The sequence below is a fragment of the Sceloporus undulatus genome, chromosome 2 (assembly GCF_019175285.1).
Source record: "Sceloporus undulatus isolate JIND9_A2432 ecotype Alabama chromosome 2, SceUnd_v1.1, whole genome shotgun sequence".
Lineage (NCBI taxonomy): Eukaryota > Metazoa > Chordata > Lepidosauria > Squamata > Phrynosomatidae > Sceloporus > Sceloporus undulatus.
In genome coordinates, this window is record NC_056523.1 from 286,898,003 (window position 1) to 286,922,509 (window position 24,507).

Below are 24,507 nucleotides of genomic sequence, written 5' to 3' on the forward strand. Positions count from 1 at the left end.
AATTAGGTTACTATAGACTGCAAAGGGAAATGACGTTTCTGGAAGAGTCTCCATGTACAACAAAAAGCAAAGTTTCCTGCAATTAACATGCTTTCCCTTGAAAACTTGCACTAGATTTTGAGAAACCTTCTCACTCTTTTCTATTTGGAAGGTTAAAAATAAAGTAGAGAATTGAAAACTACATCCTCCACCCAGAGGCAGACAGAGAATGATCCATTTCTTTGACTAAGCCATGCCAGCTGAAATCCTCCTCCTCATACAGCACTTTAACATGCAGGAGTTCTGTCTACCTTTGCATGTGGTGACCCTATTCTGCACTTCTCTAAAAACTATCAGACCTTAAGATAAGCGGAAAAATTACCAGCAATAGCACAAAAGCACAGACAGATGCTATAACAATGATTTCTAAAGTCCATGTTTTTCCATGACAGAACTGAGTGCCTACCTGTAACAATCCACGGCAAAATCGTTCAAAGACTCTTTTCATATTGCCTCCTTTTTCCATTGAGATCACCCTTGTGTGGTCCTCTTCGTTGATCCAAATAAGAAATGTTTTGTCATTATTGTGCCTGGTTGGAAAAGAATAAGCAGTTGGCACTGCAGTTGCATGAACCTTAAAACATGCCTCATCATTTCATCACCTCTCCCTTTTTTAGAGGTCCCAGAAATATGGGCTTGTCTCATCTCCCCTCAGCCTTCAGACAGGGAGAGGAATTTCAGGATAAGAGCACTGCCTTGAAAATAATTTCTTTTTCAATTTGTGATGCTGGCCCATGCTTCTGCAGGCTAATTCAGAGCAGCTACTTTTGACTCTTTAAAGGATTTGCTGGCAGCCTTCTCCTTCTTCCTGTATGTATTACTACAGGATTGTGGTTTTGTTTTGTTTTTTTTTCCTATTTTCCCATTAACTTCCCCAGTTCTGTTCCCATGTTCGAAGCTGCAATGCAATTTCATTTATTGGAACACACATGAATTTCATTATAGTTAGTCTGATATAAATTGCTTTCTTTTTCAGCTCTGCTTAGGCACTTGATTCCTTCCTTTTTTCATTGTTGATGTTACCTATCTCTCTCTTTCTCAACCTCTTTCTCCTTCACGCTCTGAACTCCTGGCTAAACATCTTCTACTTTCCTTCCCCGCCTCCCTCCCTATCTCTCTCTCACACACACATTGACTAGAATCCTGTTGGGTAGGTATTATTTATTTATTTTTATTTATTTCATTTGTATGCTGCCTTTCTCCCAGTAGCGATTCAAGGCAGCTCACAAATGAAATGCATAACAAAGTTACACATTCATGACTGCTTTGAATTCACAATCCCTATTTGCCCCCTCTTTTAGGGGTTGCATAGGTACCACAAGAGTCCCCAGTCCCCACTTGCCAGTCACTAGCTACTATGATCAGCAGAGGTATGTTTCCCTGTATCTCAGGAAGCAGCTGGCTTATATTATCATCTCCTCTCCCCATGAGTCATCTCTGCTGAGAGACAAAATTGTGATAGGGACTGTTTCTGCCTGTTACAATGGAAATTCTTCATGCAAGGAGGTGGGAATGTTAGCCGCTGGAATGACAGTGGAAGAGACCACCATTGATCACAACCTTTGTTGACCAGTAAATAGGTATGGTGGGAAATTGGGCCAGGATTCACTATAGAGGATTCCACCCACTCTCCTTTTCCTTCTCCCTTCGTCTGTCCACAGCTCCTCTATATATGTCTTCATTTCTTCTCTCTATCTTTCTCCTCTTCACAACTCTGCATTGTTCTTCCTTCCCTGCTACCCTTCCTTCTCTTTTTCTATTTCCCCACCTCAAAAATTCTCCTGGCTACATTTGTACTTCTCCTTTTCCATCCCTTTCTTTCTTGATTTCATTTTTTTCTCCTTCTGCCCCTACTTTTCCTGGCTACACCAGGGCTTTCCCTCCCTTTCCACCTCTCCCTTATCCATTCCACCAAGAAATCTTTCAAGCCATAACTGGAATATATTAAATTATCAGTTTTTAAAAGTTATATGTTCCATTCAGCTCAACAGGGCTTGCTTCTGACAAGATCACACTGTTCTGTCCTGGCCCTAATGTTGGTCAACATCTTCATAAATTAGTTGGATGATGAAATAGAAGGTGGACTTATCAAATTTCCAGATGACACAAAATTAGGAGATATTTCACCTAAACATTAGGCAAAATGTAGGAGTAGTCAATACATAGAACAGCTATTGAATAGACTGCCTTGGGTGGTGGGCCATCCTTCTTTGGAAGCTTTTAAACTGAGGTTGGACGGACATCTCTCAGGAATGCTTTAGTTGTATATTCTTTCAGAGCAGGTGTTTGGAGCTTTGTGGCCCATTCCAACTCTACGATTCTGAGATATTGACCTCTTGCTCTGCCTGGTTCTTGCCCTGTAGGTTTATTATTTCTATAATTATAATTATTATTGCTATCATCATCATCATCATCATCATCATCATCATCCTCTCCTTCCCCTAACATTTGATGATTATCCACAGCATTATTATGATGATGATGATTGCTAAACAAGGAGTGAGAGAGGATTCCACAACTTGATTAAAAAGGAAAAGAAAATGTGATCACAGAATGGTACTAGTTAATGGTGCTAGATGATTGCTTAGAAAATGCAGTTTCCAAAGAAGGAAATGTGTTCTTATTTGTTATATATATATTTTTAAAAGACATGATCTGAGCTATTTCAATTAATATTTAATTTATCATGCTTAATGACATCAGCAGCAGTGGCCTGCCCCTTGTGACATCACTGGGCACTGGCCTCAGGTCTCATGATTTGGTCCTGAAATCTCAGTACCTGTGATGCTCTTAATCTGATGGCCCTAGTTACAGCCCACCCTGCAATTCGTTCCTGCCCTGACTCTGTAACATCACAATGACACTCTTTTTGAGGTCATAATGACCTACCCAGGTGTCAGGTACTGAGCTGCAGAAAGGTGTTGACCTGGCAAACCTATACTGCCTTGTTACTATTATGAAGGGGTCAAGCACTGAACGGTGATATTACTGTGTCAAAGTTAAAAAATATAGGCTACTGAAGACTTCTACAAATTTGTTGTATTGTAACAATATAATTGGTCTGGTTTCTAAGGGTTATATGAAGAACAACCCTGTTCAGTATCAGTACCACTGATAATGAAGTGCTGTTAGTCTAGAAAATACATATTATTCTCTGAAACAAATGCAGCATGAGCCATGTGCTGCTATGGGAACTGAGAAATGGAAGATCATGGACATCTTTTTTAACAAATGGTGGGAGGGGAAATTTGTCACTCAAGTGTAGAACATTTTGAAACAAGAACACCTGAGGTTACATCTTGTCTGAAGCCTAAAGTGTGATTATTTTTTCTTTAAAAGTAAGTCATTTTCTAGGTGTTCCATAACAACATCAGTGCAAAAATTAATTACATGTGTAATTATATACTCTCCCACTCACAGAACCAGTGTAGTGTACTGGTTTGATTGTTGGGCTGCAACTTTGGGAGACCAGGGTTCAAATCCATAGCTATGGAAACCCTCTGGGTGACCTTGGGCAAACCACCCTCTCTCAACCTCAGAGGAAGGCAATAGCAAATCTCTCTGAACAAAAGCGGCCTTTAGGATGAGTCCAAACAGTTATGCCTGCCAGAATTTTGTAAGTTCTTTGGGATCGTTTTCCTTTGCTTCATCCTTTACATCTTTTGCTACATGTCCCTAAGTTTTACCCTCAGCTTATTAATGGGTCATATCAAAATCCATAATTTTGCCCCCAAAATATACCCTCAACTTATACATGAGGTCAGTCTATAGTCAAGTGTATACAGCAACCTTTCAAAATATAAAACAATTAGTGATAGCCATGCTCAGAAATTTTGAAATATTCCTCAGTGTAGCTTTAATCCAGGAAGTAAGATTTTTCTGACAACAACAAAATAAACAGCCAATATCTTCACATAGCATCCATGCAATGAAACACCAAAAGACTGACAAATACAGAATTAAAATCATGCTTGCCACAAGCCAACTCAGTTTAATCAATGTCTTTCATTTAAATTAAAACTGGAGCAGGGGACAGGAAGGGACTGAAGAAAAGAAGCCATTTCCCTAGACATTTGATTTCATTGCCATATTTTTGCTGTTGATTTGTCAAAACTTTAAAAATATAAAATGTGTCCTGTTATTGTTCCTTTTAAAATTAATTAATGGAACAAAATAAAAAGAGAAGTCAGCATCAATTATAGAATGTGTGCAAAGCATGCAATCAGAGTTAGGAATAGCAGTTCCTCTGTTAAAGAAGGAATTAATAAACTTGTTTGTTCACAAATTTAGCACACGGTTCCCATGCCATACCAAATTCCTCTTGCGTCTGGCCAGTCACGGGCCATCCCGGCACACGTTAGCAAAGGGGACACTGGCTTATCAAACAAGAAGTGGTCCTGCAGACCAGCAGATATGCAAGGCAGAGGGGGAAAAAACAATTAAATTCTGGGTCTTCTATTTATCACTGTAAAGAAGGTTCCAAAGGCCAGCCAATCAATATATAAAGATTCCTCTGGGTTTTTCTGCACTATCAGCCTGTTTCCCCAGATAATTTTATAAGTTTTTATTTACATGTAATGACAGAGATTCTACTAAGAGTAGTAACCATTCTGTTGCATACAGTTAAAACAAATTTAAGGAGAAACAATATACAGAACCAAAAGGTAGGAAATGAATGTTTATGTTGGTGAACCAAGTTATATCCCTGCGACTTGAAGAGAGGAGTCTAAATGTTAAGAACCTGAGTATACGAATTTTCAGTCATGAAGCTTATTAAAATCCCATGGTAGAAACAGAAAAGCAGCTTGGTCTGACCTTTTTGATATTACTGATTAATCCTGTCCTTCATTCTCATTTCTATTTCTGCTCAATGAGTTAAGACCCAGATAAAACTGAGCTTCTAACTGGACATTTCTGTCCCATCTTTATTCCTCCCATCAAATAAATAAATAAAAATTAAAAATACAGAATGATATATCCCAGTTTGATTACAGATTTTTCCCTATCTGAATTTCCCCCCAGATTTGGGAATCTGAACTGACTGATCTTCTTGACAGATTTCCACAAATTAGTATTTTAATGTGCTTTAAAAATGTTTTTCTCTTTGTATTGTTTCAATTGGTTTTCTATTTGTTCATTGACTTGGGAGCTGTTGTGGGCTGGAAGGCAACACAGAAATACAATCAATCAGTCAATCAATCAGAGAACTGTTACTCATCTTGTAATCTGATCTTGAATTAAATGATACTCATTTCTTTTTATGTCTGAGCCTTCTTAGGACCATGAGCAATTTACTACATTTTAGATGAATATCTTCGTTCACTTTCCAGATTACTATTCACAAAAGGACATAATGCACAGTGGCTTTATTTAACCAGCATGACAAGCTGGAATTTGAGTGAATTTCAGCTTTTCAAAACTGAGCATACTAGTGACTCACTAAAAAACATACCACAGATCTTAGGTCTGTAGTTTGTTTATTGAGACCTGAGAATGCAAACCAGAGAAATAATACAGGATTTTTTGTATGGTGAATTTTCTGGTTCTCTCAGGTTTACACGTTTTATTAAAACAAATCAGAGACTAAAAGTCTGTTGCTTCTTTAGTGAGACTAGCTGAAGGTGGGAGTGTTTTATGGCGTGCATATCAGTGTACTGGTCACACATGGTGAGGCAGGAGTCCTGCAAACCCCTGGTGTACCATCATTTGTAAACTGAGTAATATATTAAATCACAATGGAAAAAAGGAAGTTGATACAATTACGCATGTGTGAAAATGTCAGCATACCATACTATAATCCAATTCCAAAATGAAATTGGTTTAGTAATTACCTAAGTTAAGCTGTGGGGCTGGCATAGTGGGATATGGAAGAGAGTTAGTCCATGAAACATAAATATATGACAGGAAGCCAGTCAGACAATTTGTCATTTAGTGCTCACTGGCTGGTAGTGGTTGTCCAGAACCTTAAGCGGAGGGCCTTCACATCATGGAAGGTGTCAGGAATTGTACCCTACATTTTCTGTATATAAAGCCTGTACTTTGTACCTGAGCTATCCACCAAGTTCCTTTCCTAAACAGTGGGCATCTGTTAATCCTTGGTATGAAATGGGTTTGCCCATTTCGGTTGTTCTTTGCAAAGAAAGGCTGACAGTGAGAATCTATATTGTAGAAATAATGCAGTTTGACACCTCTTTAACTGTCATGGCTCCATCCTAGAGAATACTGGGATTTGTAATTTTGGGAGCCACCAGCATTCCTTGGCAGCAAAGGCTAAAGACCTTGTAAAATTATAGATCTCAGGATTCCATAAGGACGGGGCTACATCATTTAAGGTGGTGTCAGACTGCATTATTTCTACACTGCAAATGCACCACAGTCTGCACATCTGCCAAATTACGCCTGTGTACAAGCTTGTACCAAAGGGCAAAGGGCCATAATTCTGCATGTACCGAAATGTCAAACCTCTGTGTTGGATATTGACATTAATTATGCTTTCATCTCACTCACAGAAATCAATGGGACATGTTAATCACAATTCAATTCTATCGCTTTCAGTGGGTCTGTGCTAAGGACAACTAAGTCTGGATGTGATGCTGTAATTATAAACAATGCAATGAATTTTATAGTTCTTTTTGTAGACACTGAGCTCCTTCCTGTGTACAGTATGTAAATGTGGGCAAATATAGAGGTTCTGATTTAAGAATGAGTTTGGGTGATGGATTATGTTTTATCAAATTCTGGAGATGTTGGTTCAAACTGCAGAAGCTGCTTTTCATTAAAACATACACCTAAGGAAAACCTAAATTATACAAATTTAAATTTAAAATTTAGTGTAAATTCTACAGTGTACAGACGTATATGGAAGAGAGTCAGTGAGGTATAGCGGTATAAGTTTTGAACTGGGGGACCAGGGTTCAATCCCCCATTCAGCCAAGGAAATCTACTGGGTGACTTTGAGGAAATTACACTCTGTCACCCTCAGAGGAAGGCAAAGGCAAACCCTCTGTAAACAAATCTTGCCAAGAAAATGCCTTAGAGTCACCATAGTAACGACAGGAAAGTACACAACAACAACAGTGGAAGCTTAAATCTTCTGGGACATCTTGGTCTCAGGAACTGTTTCAGACAATATTTAACTGTTTAGGATTCAAATGCAATGCTAACAATAGTTTGATGATCTGTGCTCAGCTTCCAGAGCTGGGCATTTTACTTACATCAATAAGCTGTTGTTGCTCCTTCTCAGACATACTGGTCAGACTGTAATACTTTCCAGCAAGGTCTCCTTTCAGTCCTGCCAGTGCAGTAACAACAACATTTTCAACTTCTCTCCTCTCTGCCCTGGAGCAGGCAGGAGGTAGGCTGAGCCCTCGGATACTGCGACCAGTGCGTACGCGGGATGATAAGACATAACGCTCATCAAATTGTCCCTGGGTAATCTGAATACACAGAAAGGTTGTGACAAAATGTATTGAGAGAACTTTATGTTATATTAAGGACTCGTCCTATGCCAGATGAAAAGTGGGATACAAAGTTCATTCATTCATTCATTCATTCATTCATTCATTCCAGGTCTGGCCCAAGACATTTTGTTGCCTGAGGCAGAACACAAATGGCAAGATGTAAGATCAGATTTTCTCTGCAAGCACCTCTCCTTGGGAGCAAAACTACAATAATAATACATTTTTTAAAATAAACATTTTCTGCCATTTCATGATAATGAAAACCAGCTCCAACAGCACTCTACTTAATGGTACCACTGGTAGTAGTGAGCAATCCTGTGGGCCTTTACACACATTTTCTGAGGATTCGGGGGGAGGGTGCATGAGTTTTGTCTGTCCCCATGGGAAGGTCAGAAGGGAAATTTGTATGTTCCTTTGGCTGGACACAGGTTATACTCCACAAAGTTGGGACCCCTCTACAGTCTGAGTTCCATATCACAGTAAGGACTATAACTGTGTTCAGACAAATAGGATTAAGCTTCTTTTCCCATTAAAAATGAGAGTCTTCCGCATTTCAATACCACACACAAATTAAAAACCAGGAGATTTTAATTATGTTGTTTTAGCTCTTGGTTCTTTTAATATAGTCCTGTTCTTCTCCGTATTGTAAGAAAGATTTCATATAAAATACCAATATAAATATTCTCATTATTTTCATGCAGTAGCTTTATTATTATTCTCATTACCATTTTCTGTACAGATGAGCATTTTTCTCCTTAGTCCTAAATCAAGTCCTACCTTGGAAGAATCCAGGTCAGTGTGATGCCTCATTACTTTTGGATCATAGCCATTGTGCCTCACTTTGATAACAGGGTCAAAAATCTCTGCAAATACCTATAGAGTCAATAGCATATATCGATTATTATTTCCACAGTTTGTAATTTAACAGAAAATGGAAGGAATTGGTTTCAAAGAAAAAAGTAACTACTACAGTGACTGACTATTTGGGGCTTAGAACTATTTTGGTAATGGATCACTTTTCAAAAGTAACTTTCTGAGATTCTACTTATTTAATCCCTCAATAGAGGTGTTCAGCAGTCCAACTCAAGATTTGTTTTTAAGTTAAGACCCTGCTTTTCTGGCACATGTTTGAGAAGACATGAATGTTATCATATACTAACTTTATTATTCTATTGGTAATAGCTATTTCATGATCGTAACTTATACTATGTATTTTTAACTAATATTCTTCTGCGTATTCTTCTACTTATTAAATTTATTTTGATTGTTAGTTTTTCTGCCTTTTTTAAAAAAGGCATACAATATATTTAAGAAATTATACAAGCACTATTCAGAGACATCAGTACCCTTCTCTCTTGCCAAAAGTGGTAGGTGATAATCCTGCAAAAAGAAAGAAAGAAAGAAAGAAAGGACCCTTTTGCCACTTCCTTCTAATTCACTATTTGAAGCATTGACTTAACTCTCCTCCTGATAGCACTGGCTTGAAAGGTGCAATTTTGACAGAGTTATGATGAATACTTTTCTGCTTTTGTGCATTCCAGGCTTACCATTTGCTCTGGTCATCAAGGAAGTTATAATAAGTCCTGTATGACTGTGTCATGTTGCATTTAAATTAATAGTGCTAGTATTGAATTCTAAATCCAAAGAAGAATTAACAAAGAGTTCCCAGAGAGCGTTAGCACTTCAGTAGGACAATCTGTCTTCTAGAAAATTATAGTTCCCATCACTAACCTATGCACAAATTACATTAATTAGATAGTATATCTGGTAGTGACAGTTTAAATGTTAGGGACTACCTGACGAAGTCTTTTTCCTCCTTTCCCTGTTTTTTTCCCTCACCATAATTTGCAGTGTTTCTCTTTGCGTCTTTTAAAATCTGATCTGTTTTAAAAATCCCCATTGTATCTCAAAATATGCTTTGTCTTTTTTAAAAAACAATACAACTATTCCCAACCAACACAAATATTCATCTTATCCTATTATTAGTCTGCTATATTTTGAGGCAATTAGTCCTTAGAGATGTCAGATTATTCATCTGAGGTAATTAGAATTGGAGTGTTGAATAGCAATAGCGCATGTAGGATTTTCAGGGAGGCTTTGACCCTTACTGGATGAGTCTGGGCTAGCCACCTTTCTCAGTATGACCTACCATACATAGTTGTTACACACTTCATAGCCAAAGCGCAAATGTGAAGTCCCTAAAAATTAGCTGATTTTTTTTCTTTGTGTGGGCTTTTAAGGCCAGAAATGGTGGGTAAATGGAAAATGGAGGAATTTTGTTCACATAAAAGTGTCCTGCTTGATGGACCTGAGGGTGGGTTAGACTCTATCTTACATAGTTATACAGGAAAGCACTTTAACTGGCTTGGCTCAATTTGAATTAATCCTGAAATTTGTAGTTTGGTGGGATAGTTTGACTTCTCTAATGTAATTTAGGAGAGTGCTCTCTAACAGAAAATTCGAAATACTTCACCAGACTGCAAATCCTTGGATTCTGTAGGGTGGACCATGACAGTTAAAGTGATATCAAAGTGTTGAAACTGTGAAGTGCTGATACAGACTTAGCTGAATATCACACTACACTGTTCTAGCTATTATTCTACTCTAACTGCTATGGTTGCTACCCATGGAATCTTGGGATTTGCAGTTTAGGGAGTGGCATTTAGAATTCTTATCCAGAGAACTCTTGGCCCCACTAAACTACAACCCCCAGAATTCCACAGGAGGAAACCATAGGAGTTAAAGTGGAATAATAGTGCTATAACAGTGTAGTGTTATACACTGTTATACAGGTCTACTCAGCCTGGCATCCTTCCGTAGGTCTCTAAAATGAGTACCCAGCTTGTTGAGGGCAATTAGCTTACACTTTGTAAACCACTTAATACATCGGTAAATAGTATAGAAATGTACTTGCTATTGCTATTGCTAGTGTGACATTAGTCAATTAACAGGGAGAACTATTCAGGAATTGTAAGAACCAGGATAGCTCCAAGCCAACAGCAAAGTCTGAAGGTTAACAGGCGTTTGGATTTGATTCCACTTTGGACAGTCTATATCTTCCGATTTGCATTCTTTTCATAAAGAGTGGAGGGCTGTTCTTGCACTTCCAAACAGGCAGTGGAAAACATAAGGTCCCTCTCAGGGGATTTCCTCAGAGGAATGTGGTTCAAGGGATACTCTTTCTGGGGGTCCTAATTATAAGGAGTACATTTGACATACTAGGCTTGCACATGATACCAGGGCCAGAGTTCAGCACCCTGACGCTTGTGCTGCCAGCTGAGAACACTGGGCTTCTTAAAATGAAGTTTAGGATGATGCCCTCCTCCTAATTCCACATGCAGAATCCAATCAGACTGGCATTTAAATGCTTGGTAAACACTGGTGAAAAACCCAGCAGTTGGAAAGCATGCAAATGCAAGTAGATGAATAGGTACCACTTTGGTGGGGAAGGCAACAGCGTTTGGTGCAGTCATGCTGGCTACATGACCATCAGAGTAGTCCTCAGACAACGCTGACTCTTTGGCTTAGTAATGGAGATGAGCACCACCCCCTACAGTCGGTTACGACTAGACATTCTTCTCAAAGGACTACCTTTACCTAAACACTGGTGGCAGGACAATGTTTTCTGCTACATGTGAGGGCAACAGGGTAGTTCATGGGGCACAGCAGAAAAAGCTGCCACTGCTCTACCCCACCAGTATCTGTCACCAGGTAGTTTACCCACTCTGTCTAATGGTAGGGACAGCCCTTTTTTTCTCTTCTGTGTCAAAGTCCCACTAAAGGTGAAGCATCTTAGCTGCTACACTATGAAAAGTGTCAGACATCATAACTCATAGTGCTTCAGGTTACAAAAAGGAATGGGAATTGTGTAACCAAAGGACAATATGCAGTTGTGGAAGGGGTTGAGAGCAAACTTTGGGACCCACAATCACCGCAGCCCCTAGCAACTGCTCCCCAGTTTTTAGCTGAAACATCTCTTTGGATTGATTTTAAATGGTGGTTTGGGGATGCAGTCCGCTGCACTGAAACTGCAAGGTATTCCCCCAATAATCCAAAAGGTGACTGGGAATGGTGTAACATTACATCCAGTGCCAAAGTAGCAGAGGTGACAGCATAGCTGCAGAGTTGAGAGGTGACAAAATTGGCAGATGCATGCCTCTAATGTTTGGAGCATGCCCTCCCCAGTTTAACATGCATATGTTAATATACATTAGAAATAAAAAACAAAACTGCCATTTCTCTCCAAGATGAGGGAAGGGAGTGACCCTGGAAGGATGTTTTCTTGCAATTCACAACTCTAATGACAAGAAATCCTTAAAAATAACAAAATAAGAGACAATTTAGTATACTGTAATTTTACAAGGCACAATATCCTGGAATTAGAGTTAGAAGTTAATATATTAAGTGTCATTAGGCAAGTAACAGGATGATTCAAAAGACTGCTCTTGAACTGCACACTGCTGTAGCCAGAATGACAGCAAAACACTGCCTTTTTAGACTATTATGGCAGATTTTTCTACTTAAGAATCAGAATTGCCCCTTTTCAGGAATCATCTGTCCTGCTGGCTGCTACAGTTGTTCTAGTCTCTAAATCAGGAGGCTTATGAATTGATTTTGAAAACCTACAATAATTATATATTTCTTCCTGTTTGGAGTGGAAAATATTTCTCCATTTTTGGGGTGGTTTGCCAAGCAGTGAACTGTTAATGGTTATTATGAGCCTAATAAATAAAACAAGAATCTGTTTTGTTTTCAGAAAACACAGTCAAGGAAAGAAGAATATTTTTAAATATTTTAAACCCATTCTTTCATCGGGTTTTGTCTTGCCTATTCTCTGAAAATATTTTTTGATATATGCCTGGACTATCCATCTGTCAAAATATCAACTTTTGGTTTGGGTTTTGTTTGTTTCTTGTTCAAGAGAAAAGCTATAATACTTTACACTGGAGATGTATCCGTATTGGAGGTGGGCAGCCATATGTGGAGCAAGGGCCAATTTTTCCTCTGTGGCCTCTCACTTGCAGGCTGTATCCATGCTTTCTGGGTCACTTCTAGTCAGCATTTTTAGATAATTACCATATATACTTGACTATAAGTCAACTTTATCTATAAGTCGAGGGCAGGTTTTTGGGCCAAAATTATGGATTTTGATATGACCCATATTATTATTATTTCCCTTGATCAAGACACCATACTTCTATTGATGCAGCCTAGAATCATATTGGCCTTTTAAACTGCCGCATCACACTGTTTTCTTCCCCCAGGCCTAGTATCACTACTGCCAATATTTGTACTACAAGAAGGCCCACACATGGCAGTACTAGTGCTCTACTACTTGCCTTGGTCAAAACTGTATGATGGGCCCAAGTGCATGCATCTACCACTTCTGTCCCTATTTCTTTCCCTTTGCACCTGACCTTTTGTTTCACCAATGTTTCACTTGTGTTTGCACATGCAAAACCTTCACATAGAATTAGAGAATCGTGGAGCTGCATGGGAGCAGTTAGAGATGGGTGTCTTAAAGCCATCTCACCCTTCCAAAATCAAACATCCTCCCTTTCTAGTGCCCTGAGATTTGCCTCCCTGCCTGGAGATCTGAGTAAGCGCAGCATTTCCCTGGGACTTCAGCCGGTGCTCTGAAATCTGGCACCCTTAGTTAACAAAAGTTCCACTATTGTAGTTTTTTAAATCTCAAGCTGAATTTAGCAGCAGGAGAGCAGACAGCAACAGGAGGCAAATCATATATTGTCTTCCGTGCCTACATTGTATTATTCTGAATATTGGTATACAGACAGCTTCTTAAATGGTGTTTTCACTGAGTTTCCCACTGAGGAAGAAGAGAGGGGAAGACTCTAAAAGGCTAGAAAGAGGTACAAACAGTATCCATATGGCTTGTGTTTTGTGCACACTCCGGTGTCCTATTTTCCTTAATAACTACATTTATGTTACTCAAAGAATGAGTGTTTATGTATTTCATTAATTAAATGTACAAGCCAAAGATGAAGGCACAGCATATGAAAATGAAAAAAAAAATCACCTCATAAGATTCTTCATCCCCAGCCACCATGCCTACGGTTTTAATGAAAGGGTGGCCAGGATTGTCAACGCCAGTTTGGATACACTGATCCAAGGTATAGCCGTTGGGAGTCATCTTGTCCCTCAGTTTGGCATAGATTGCTGGAGTGAGGCACTCAGCCATGCAGTTGTTGTGTTTACGAAGATCAGGATAGTCTGCACTGGGTAAAAATAAAATGAAGAAATTGATATTGATAAGTAAAGCTTGCTCTGCTTTTAAGTTCATAAATCTATACTGGGGGTGCTAAAGAAAATCAGTATTGTTCTGTTCTTCATGGCTTTGGGGGAAGGAGAGGGGGGAAAGGAGAGTGTGTAAATATTTTACAGTGAATTGGGTGATTTTAAGAAAACAGCAGGGGACTGTAAATGTGATTGGTTGTTGACTCATGCATGCAGTTGAAATTTACATGGGAAGCAAACACACAGTGCTTGCAGGGGGTATGCTGATTTCTAGCTGAAACCACAAAGATAGTTTGAGTAGAGAACCGAAGCACTTAGGCAGATGGAAGGAAACAAACGTATTTCAGAATTTATATTTTTGCATGTTTCTACCAGATCCAAAGTGCAAGTAAAGTTAATGAGCTGAATACACAGCTGGTGGAAATCAACATAGTCAAAGCAGAAATTGTTGAAACTGTAATTGTTTACACAATTTGCAAATATGGACATTTTACATTAAAACATTGATAGATACTTTTGCAGTACAGTGGGCCCTCCACATTCACTGGGGTTAGGGTCATAGGACCCCCATGAAAGTGAAAACAATGCATACAAAACACAATTAAAAAACAAAACAAAACAAGAGAACATCTCTCTAGGAATCTTTAGGTCCTCCAGTGCAACTCTATTACCAACATTTAGCAAAAGCTGACCAAAGAATTGCACTGGAGAACCTATTTTCTCTAGGAATCTCTAGGTCCTCCAGTGTAACTCTATAGTAAATTTTTAGCAGAGTCATGCTGGAGGACCTAGAGATTCCTAGAGAGAGCATATTAATCAAACCTGCATATAATAAAATCCACAGAAGTCAAAGCCAGTGCAGCGTGGTGCTCAGGCTATTAGACTAATAAGCCTAAGGAGGCTTTTATTCAAGGTATCAGGCAGCCATGAAACTTTGGGGGGGAATATTTACGAGGTCAATCACACTCAGCCTACCTCACAGGTAGGGAGAGATACTTTAAACGTCTTGGAGGATATACATTTAATAAAGACAAGCAATTAGAAATTTAGCATAATTATTTCCACCAAAGGTTCTGTGAATTTAAAAATTATGACATGCCTATTATGAGGAACATCTGCTTACACTTTTAAGTTTCCATTTTCTCAGAGTGTGGCCACACTGCAGAATTAAAGCAGTTTGACACCATTTAAACTGCCATGACTCTTGCCCTACAGAATCCTGGAATTTGTAGTTTGGTGAGGCACCAGGGCTCTCTGACATGCCAGGCTGAATACCTCACCAAGCTACAAATCCCAAGCTTCTGTAGGATAGAGTCAAGGCAGTTAAAGTGGTATCAAACTACTTTAATTCTGTAGTGCGGCTACACCCTCTGACACACTTTCTACCCTCTTCACTTAATTCATCCTTCTGACTTACTGCCCTAGTGCCATTTCCTTGCTTATACAGTTTTCAGCACAGATTTTCGTAGGCTTTCTTTGCTAAGATTTTTCACCAACTTTGTCTGTGTCCGTTGTGCACTACATTGTCATTTTCTGTATCCCTCTGCTTCATTTTGTTTGGCCCCAAATCTTGGAAAGGCCACATTTTTGGCCTACAGCTCAGAGAAACCCCAAGTCAATGTCTACATATTTTCTTCCCTTTCTTGCTGACTGGCTATTCTGCTACCTTCACCTTCTCAGCATGCTATCCCTTTCCAAAAATTGTTGAGTAGAGGTGTTTCAAGCAACATACCCAGCATTTGTTCATTTGAATCAAAGTATTTACCTTGGGGGGAATAATCTTTGTCTTTCAAAGGACCCAGCTTTCACATTCTGTTGATTCAACAGGTATCCAGTTGTCAAGGCTCCAGTGCTCACTGTTGCTAAGAGAACAGCAGTTCTCCCACCCATCAGGAAACGTGAGAATGTACTGGCCATTTTTGGACAACCCAGTTATTTCTGGAAAAAGAGGAAAGAGCACACAAAGTTGTAATGAGAACTGAAATAGTGTAAGAGGAAATGATTAATTATAAAAATAGGAGTGGTGATGGGATCAACTAGATCATGACCTGATTCAGTCTGGACACATATTCACATTAAACAGAAAGGTCAGATAAGCACCTATTCATTTTAGTCATATTGGGTCCTTGGTGGGGATACCCCTAAAGACTGTTGGGAAATTTCAGCCAGAATACACCATGGCACCTCTGCCATGGTGGGGATTGGGTGTTGCCACTGCCCGACAGATCTTTGTGGCTCTGGCAGGGCTGCTGGCCTAATGGAAAAAGGAGTTTTTTCCCTTTCCTGATCAGCCAGCAGCCCCTTCCAGAAGACAGCCCCTAACTAGCAACTGCTGTGGAGGTGGGGTGCTGCTGTTACCAATGGCACCTCCCTTTCCCAGCCTAGCCAGCAGATCTAACAAGCCCAGAATGGGCTTTTGGGTGGCAGCAGCACCCCATTCCTACCAGCAGCTGGCAGGGGCACCCTGGCTGGTGGAGAGAGGTGACTAGGAGGTCTTGGGATGGACAATGAATAACCTCCCCACAAGGTGTCCCCCTCCAAGATGTCACCAGATGCAGTCCATACCTCCAGCACTTCTAGTGTAAAACCAGTCTCCAGTGCCCTAGTCCAACACTCAAACCACTACATTGCATAATTATAATGTAATTGTAATTGTAATTGGTCTCCAAATTGTTTTCACACCTACACTTAAAACTGTTTTGAGCACTCAATTTCTTAATGGCAGCGGCTGTAAAAGTACAAGCATTTTCACATTAAACAATGTTGGTCACATGTGGTTCCTGAGCTTTACTTTTGGAGCCCTCAAATCCCATATGAAGACCCCTCCCCCAAAAAGCCTCTACAAGTCCCAAATAACAAAAAAAATCTGGATGATTTTTAGATGGTGAATACAGTCTGGAATGCACCAAAATCATACACCAATGTGCTCTTTATTCTTCCCATTCCCCTAAACCATGCTCCACTTACTCCTGGAATTTTTTTTTTGCCCAAAGTGACCAAAACAGATGACTGGAAATGATGTTACATCACTCCCACAGCACCCAGATACATGGCATTGGCCTGTGTGGAGGGGGCTGTGGGTGAAAATTGTCCTCTCAAGAAGCAGACCGATCTTGTTCAAAGAGCTGGGTTTTGGTTATCTGAGCTTCTCCTTTATGACCTCCATCCTTGAGATTTAAGATCAGGCAATAAATTCCTAGATTGTTTGAATGCTAGATTGTCCTTACCTAGGACAAGTTGAGAAAAGTACAGCCCTCCAGGTGTTGGAGGGCCAACAACGCCAATCAACTCTAGCTAGTATAGCCAGTCATAAAAGATAATGGAAGCTCATGTCCAAAACATATGGAGGGCTGTTCTTTGTTTACCCCTAAATTAGGAGGTGGGTTTTCTCTGTAATGGCATCTCAGCTGATGACTTGGTATATCCATTTGTCACTTCTCTCCATTCAGAGATGAGTAGAACTTCTTTATTCTTCCATGTCTGGGGAATTAGAGTTGGAAGAGACCTCAAGAGCCATCCAGTCCAACTCCCTTCCATGCAGGAACACACAATTATAGCAATCCTGACAGATGGCCTTCTGGCCTCTGTTTAAAAATCTCCAAAGAAAATGAAATTAAATTTAGAAAACCAGTTTCCTAAATTTCTGACATCCATTGCTTCTAGTCTTTTGGGTGGGGTACGTTTTAACAGTTTTTATTACACTGGGGTTTGGTTCCAGGATCACCTGGGGTTACCAAAATCTGTGGATGCACACATCCCATTAAATACAAAGGCATACTGGAATGGTGTCCCTTCTATACAATGGCAAAATCAAAGTTTACTTATTGGTATTCATATATTCTAAAAATATTTTCAAACCGTGGGATGCTTCGATCTGCAGCTTTAAAAAAATCCATGGATATGGAGGGCTGACTTCAATTTTACTAATGAACTTTATATCTTGGCATATCCCCCAAAACTGGAACACCAAGTGGCTAACGGAGGTTTGTAAATAATCTGGTGTGGTGTTTTTTTTGTAAATATTCCTGCTTCTAAGGAAACTTCAATCAGAAATTGTTGTTGTTTTTAAATCATAGTGGCTGATCTCAGTCTGAGAAATGTGAAAGTCAATGTTGACAGAATACTGCCTAAAGCTGACTATAAATACTTTCTAGAAATCAATGGCTTTCTTTCTGCAGCTACAAATTCATTCCGTAATATTATATTGTGAGAAATAAAGCTTTCTAACTTGGCTTGGGTCCTGGTTCCCTGAAGAATTGGATGCTCCCACATTAGCCTGTCCATAGTTAGAGATCTTTTGATGAGACCCTTCTCTCTGTCCTACCATCCTCACAGATATATTTTGATGGGAACATAGCAGAAGGCCTTCTCAGTAATCTCAAACTCTGCAACTCCCTTCCTAGAGAGATTGGTACCCTCCTTCTTATCCTTCCATAAACAGGTGAAGATTTGTATCAACAGGCCTTTGAAGACTGATTGCTCAGGAGGAAAGGGCCTTCCACAATGTGCTATGTTTAACAGTCACACTTTTAACTGATGTTGATTCTATTGACAGTTTAAATATGTGGTCAAATAATATGGGATGTTCCGAGCCATGTCATTTTTGTAATAGTGCTATTGTGATCTTACCTAATGCAATTTGGTTTAGATGTTTTGTCAGTCAATTTGATATTATTGCCAGAGCACCTATCACTATTGAAACCACAGCTGTTTTCTTTCCCCTAAGGCACTGAATCCCAATTTGTAGGTCTTCCTGTTTCATAAACTTTCCCCTCTCGTTGTCTTCAATTCAAGCACAGTCATGTCTGTCATATTATGTTTTACTTGTTCATCAGTTTGCATCTTAAAGGTCCATAGTGCATGCGTGTGTGTGTGTCTGTGTGTGTGTCTGTGTGTGTGTATACCACTATTTTCAATATCTTTTTCAGGTTTATGTTCTCACAGTTCTTTGTAGATGTCAAATCATATTTTTGCACAGTAACCAATGTATTATTGCAGCCACTTTATCCCTTTATCATATTATCTATTATTAATAATAATTCCATAGGTCATTGCTATAGTTTATCTGTAAACCAAGGTATTGTAAAAAAAAAAATAATGTCTATATATTAAGTACTGTCTGAGACCCTACATTACATCTTTAACTATGGAGATTATCAAATGGAGAAAAATGACAGGGGAGAAATGGGATGCTCCTGTCATTGTCATGTGATTGAACAAAGATTATCACATGAGATCCAATGACATCACACTCATCCCATCAGTGAAGTGGAATGGTCCCATAACTTTTTATTGATGGCAGTTTCCCATCAAAAAGAACTTACAGGGCCATTGCACTTCACTGACAGGAGAAGGATGGGATGAGAGTGATGTTGTGGGATGTTGTGTAATAATCTTAGCTCAGTCGCTCAACAATGATGGGAGCATCTTGCTTCTCTCCCATTGTTTTTCTACATCTGATAATCTTCCATGTAAACATATGCAAAGGGATATTGCAGCATCTTTGAGGCTAATTGAAATATAGAAATTGGTAGCATGATCTTTCATAGACTTGAGTTTACTTCCTTAGATGTATTTGGTGGAATAGAAAGCCCAGGAACAGACCTATATATCAGTCTTCATGGAATACAATGCTGTCTCCATGGAATACAAACCTTTATCGGTGTAGGGATGAAGTGATGTTTATTTTTAACAATGGCTGTTGGGGGACAAGGCAAAGATGTTCCTTGAAGCCAAGGCTAGTAGATAATCATATAAATGAGTATTGAGATGGAGTGTGTGAGCTAAAAAAACATGTGATGTACTGGCCAAGAAAGCCCTCAAGCAAATATAGGCGAGGGACAGATGACCTTTTTGTGGCATGGTGGCAGTGTAGCTAGGGTTAAGAACTGCGTGGCAACTGCACAGTCCCTAACCCTAGCAAGTACTGGTGGCACCATAATGGCACCGCCGTTACATGGGTGCTGCCATTATGACATGACGGACACATAGTGTCCGCACGTCGCACTGTGCTAGTTACATCACAAGTGCGCCTTTGGCACACTTGGATGTAACTGGTGCAGCGGAAAAAGAACCTGCTTTTTGTGGGGGGGGTTTCCTCCGGAGTGAAGCTGCGCGGTTTGGCAATTGCGGCTTCCCTGTGGAGGAAAAAAGGCCGCTGGCAGGCTGCCCTTTTCGGGTGGTCTGTCCCAGGCCATAGTTAGGAATGAGCTAAGGAATCAACTTCTGGCACTTGCCTTAAACTCAGTGAAGCTGTTCTGAGCAACCGAGGTCAGTAGTGTAGGTGAGTGAGGGACTTCAGGATGATGTGGGCAGCCTCCTCTGCTCCTGACCTGTGGTGCAACGAGCAGACGTTGTCGCCAAGAAGTTGTGACAATGTAGCTTGAGCGCAGGAGGGGGCTACTCACATAGGGTTGCCATAATTTGCTACCACGAAACCAGGACAAAATGTTTAAAAATGTATGACAGATGTAGAACAAATGCAGGACAAATTTTGCATAAAATGTAGGACATGCAAGAAAAATGGAGGACACAACCAGGTAAAAGCAAAAAAATGAATAATTTTTTAAAAAAATAATATAAATCCGTATTTACAGAAAACATTCTTCCTAGACAGAAGGCACACAACAACAAACATAATAAAATACATCTCAGGAAGTAGAATAAAGATATAGAGATCTTACTTGTGAGAGCCTGTGGCAGGCTCCCTCTGTTTTCTTGGGTCCAGCGGCGGTCTCCTTGTTTGGTGCCCAGCCAGCCAGCTAGGCTCTTCCTGCCGCTGAAGGAGGCCTTGCCGGCTGGCTAGACCCCACACAGCTGTGCCGCCGCTGGAAGAGGTCGCTGGAGGACTCCTCCATGGTGGCCTCCTTCCAGAGGGCACAGCCGGCCGGCTCTGGCCCTTCACAGCTCCACTGCCGCTGCAGGAAGCCTTACCAAGGCTCCACCCCTAGCCTCTCCTTGGGCCCAGCAAAGCCTAACAACGCAGCTAGGTCTTGCTTCATGCTCCCATTGCCTCACTAAAAGCACAACAGCACTAAAAGCAATGGAGGAGGCACAGGAGGAGAAGGAGGGAGCCAGGAGCTGGGACTGGCTCCAACCCGGGACGGGACATTCAAAACGGTTTTAAAAAACCCATGAATGTCCCACCACAAACCAGGATATGGCAAGCCTATATCATCATCCTGAAGCACTCCACTCTCCCACACCACAGACCTCTGTCACTCAGGGTAGCTCCCTTGAGCTTTAGGTGGGTTCTGAGAAATATTTACAATTGTGGCAATACTGTCATGTTTGTGAATAGGGAGTATAACTGAATACAGAGCAGTTTCCAATCTATAACTGTATGTTACAAATCCATAACTGCAGTGCAGGATGCCAGCCATTATTATGTCTGTGCTGGTGGGGTGCTTTGGTATTTTCCTTACCTAACAGTAGGCAGGAATGTGTAGTGTACTTAGTTTGACTTTTATTACCCATCTCAATTCTGCTTCAGGTGGTTGTTTACATACACTGGGGTCTGCACATGCCCACATTGCACCGTCAGCACCATCATTTCAAGAAAGGAAAGGATAAGCCAGTTGGAATGTGGCTTAGTAGTGTTTTTCTCTGGATGAGAAATGAATAATCTCATCCATTTCCCACAGTCAAAACCTGCCAAGTTTATATTATGAACCCCTGAAAGAAAGCTAGCATCATACAAAGAAACTGAGCTGGACTGAAAGTGGGGAGGAGACCAGAAGATTCTTGGAGCATAATGCTTAGGCTTACCAGCCCTGAGTCACCCACTCAGTTTTCCTTCTCTGATTTCATTCGTATGTTGCTCCTGCTAAGTCATCTCTCTATAGCTTTGTATTTGAAAGCTTCAGCAGAGTTTGCACTGTGTTCCCAAATATTATTCTGACAAAGACAATGTCATTTTTGAACAACAATAATTATGGCCTCAGAACGAATCTGATTATTGTCATCTCGATCTTCTTAGTATTCATATTGTGGGGTGGTTGGTGTTCATATGATACTTTAGCTATTTTCTTGGTAAAGCTCTTTTTGTCATAAGATCCCCCCCCCCCCTCTTAGGGCTGCAAGCTATCATTCTGTTACTCATGTACTTATTACATATTATTGTCCAGGTCTGCAGAGGGCCATGTTTGACGCTTGTTCTGTGCCTGCTTTAAACTTTTTGATGCCAGCTTTCCATTAGTCTTCAAGGCAATGGACACTGGAAAACAAATTAAACTTTTTCTAGAACCAGCGTGCACACATTTCACATATCAGGGCTTAATCACAAAGAAGAAGCACTGACCTAGCAAATAAAAGGAAAGGTTTTGGGTCAATAATTCGCATAGTTCAGGAGTAAAGCTTGACCTAAACACAGGCAGGAGGTGCAGATTTGATGCATGAGGTTTCTTTTCCTATCTTTTAGCTACTAGGATGTTAGTCAGATCAGCAACTACTAAAAAGGCAGCATAAGATAGTGGACTGAAATGAGGCAGATCTAGGTTTAAACCCCCACTGACCTGTGAAATTCATTGACTGACCTTGACCCAGGCTCTGTCTCTCTGCCTGACCTGACTTCACTGGAAGATAGGTGGGATATAAAAATCACAATAGCTAATAATAACAAATAACAGAACAACAAGCCCTGAAGTGATGCTGAAGCTATAAATATTGTTCTCTTGGAGCCCAGCTATACAGTAGGAGAAGGGAGAGGACGCAATTATTTTGGTACCAAGACCAGTTTCCAAGTTACTAACCCAATTATCAAGATGGAATGAGAGCATCATTCAACTGTAACTGTTAATTTACCAGTGTTTGTTTCCCCAGATCTTTGCCCCAGGAATACAATATCTGCAGAACAGCTGTCTTATATTTTGGTGATAGCCCTGTGCCTTGTGGGTTCATCACAAAACAGTACAGCTCAAAACTGCATTAACAGGACAATCATATGCCCTGGAGGTTGACACAGGAGTGCCCCATGAGTCTTATGAATAGGAAACAGTGGATATAGAAGAAATTTTCAAAAGGATATAAAAATCAGATCTGCTTCTTTAGAAAGAGAGGGCTGTTTCTGAGAGTCAGTTTCCCTATGTACACCTCGAGAGGAAAATGAAAGAACAGCCAATTTTTGTAACTTTATATATTGAAATGGTACCAGTTAAGATCCACCTTTAAAATACAGCTAAGGGCACTGGAACTTCATATTTCAAATTCTGATCACAAAAATCTCATGGAAATCAGTACCTGACATCAATAGGAACCTTTCTTGTGACTTTAAAACGGCCATGAGGATCAAAAACTATTTTCTGTTGACTACCCAGGAGTATGAAATTGTTAGAATTGCTAGTGTCCTGAATGATATATGTGGCACTCTTAGTCTATCAAGGGACTGTCTCTTCCAGTGTATTTCCTTAGACTGATAATCTGTCAAAATTAAGAAAATAAAACTAGACAATGATCTTAGTTTTTCATAAAAATAGGCAACATGTTTCCTCTGTTGAATGCAGAATATTCCATCAAATAACAGGTAACATTAATATCATTAGACAGTCTGTCATATTTAGCTAGTTCATATCATTTCTGCTAGCAAGGACAAGCTGGCATTACATGGAAAGCTGTTTTCATATCCTGACTATTCTTTAAAATAATGGGATGTGACACAGTCATCACGTACATTGTCCTAGGAATGATTGATTGACTGGCTATTATTTTTACATTCTGATGCCCTTTGATAAAACAAAATGGAAAAACCAGAAAATTATAACACATAGAAATGGCAAATGCCACAGTGTTTTTATAGTAAAAGCTGTTTGGTTTGTGTGCCTCAAAATTATAACAACAACACAGTTTTTATAAAAGTCTTACCTATTGGCATTTCCATTATTTTGTCCCAGGTGTGATCTGTATGGGAAGTACCCAGTGCCCCTAACCTAAATGTTATTGTGTAATAGAAATAATTTTTAAAAAACCCATAGTCAATGGTAAACTGGTTTTTCAACATGGAGACTATTTCATTGAACCACTGCACCTGGAAAACTGAGATGGTTCAGTACATGAAGAATTTTGTGTACTTCAAAGCAATATGAGAGTCATCACCTATTCAAGATATTGGGAATGGCAGCCTGCTTTTGAAACCCTTAATGTTCTGATCAGAACATTGTTCAAATAATGCTCTGTGTTTTGAAGAATGGCTATTGGCAGATAGCCCCTTGGCTCTTTTTTCAATGGCTTATTTAATGTGTGATGTGTCTTTAACCTTTCTTGGCATTAACTGACATAACACCTGACCCTGGAGCAAACTGAGCTGCCTCGAGTCTCACCCCATGCCAGTTTCATCAACCTTCTCTTTTAACAAGTATCTAAAATTAGCCCATGTTCCCTCATGGGAGGCATGCATAACAGAAGGCACAGAGAGATAGGAGTGGGAGTAGAGTACAAGGAGGTCTGATAGTAGGTACACATTCATGGAATGGGGCATGTGGGAAAGAGTTGAGTGTAAGACAAAACAAGGGAAAGATACAAAACAGCTTCTAAAGTGACTTTCAAATGTAGTAAAGTTAACACAAGAATAGTTTTTTCAGCTATCTTGTATGATGATTATTTAATATGAATGTATACTAAAAAAAAACACTTTTCAGGCATTTGTATGTAGAGAGAATGCTTGTTGGGAGAACAGGCTTTCTCCTTTCCTCCACACCCAAATTATTCATTACAGTGTCTAAACAGATACAACATAACACATTCATTTGACTTGTTTGGA

The 24,507-nt window shown here is 39.9% G+C and overlaps 1 protein-coding gene across 1 annotated transcript in view; it reads right to left on the reverse strand.

Moving 5' to 3' along the window:
* Positions 1 to 24,507, reverse strand: part of CKMT2 (creatine kinase, mitochondrial 2) — a 43,903-nt gene that overhangs the window by 6,366 nt on the left and 13,030 nt on the right. Inside the window, exons 2-7 of the mRNA XM_042451932.1 lie at positions 15,520 to 15,692; positions 13,537 to 13,735; positions 8,277 to 8,372; positions 7,254 to 7,475; positions 4,351 to 4,436; positions 446 to 569 (exon numbers count right to left, since the gene is read on the reverse strand). Coding sequence (XP_042307866.1) covers positions 446 to 569; positions 4,351 to 4,436; positions 7,254 to 7,475; positions 8,277 to 8,372; positions 13,537 to 13,735; positions 15,520 to 15,671 — 879 coding nt within the window. The 5' untranslated portion in view covers positions 15,672 to 15,692. The remainder of the gene's footprint in view (positions 1 to 445; positions 570 to 4,350; positions 4,437 to 7,253; positions 7,476 to 8,276; positions 8,373 to 13,536; positions 13,736 to 15,519; positions 15,693 to 24,507) is intronic.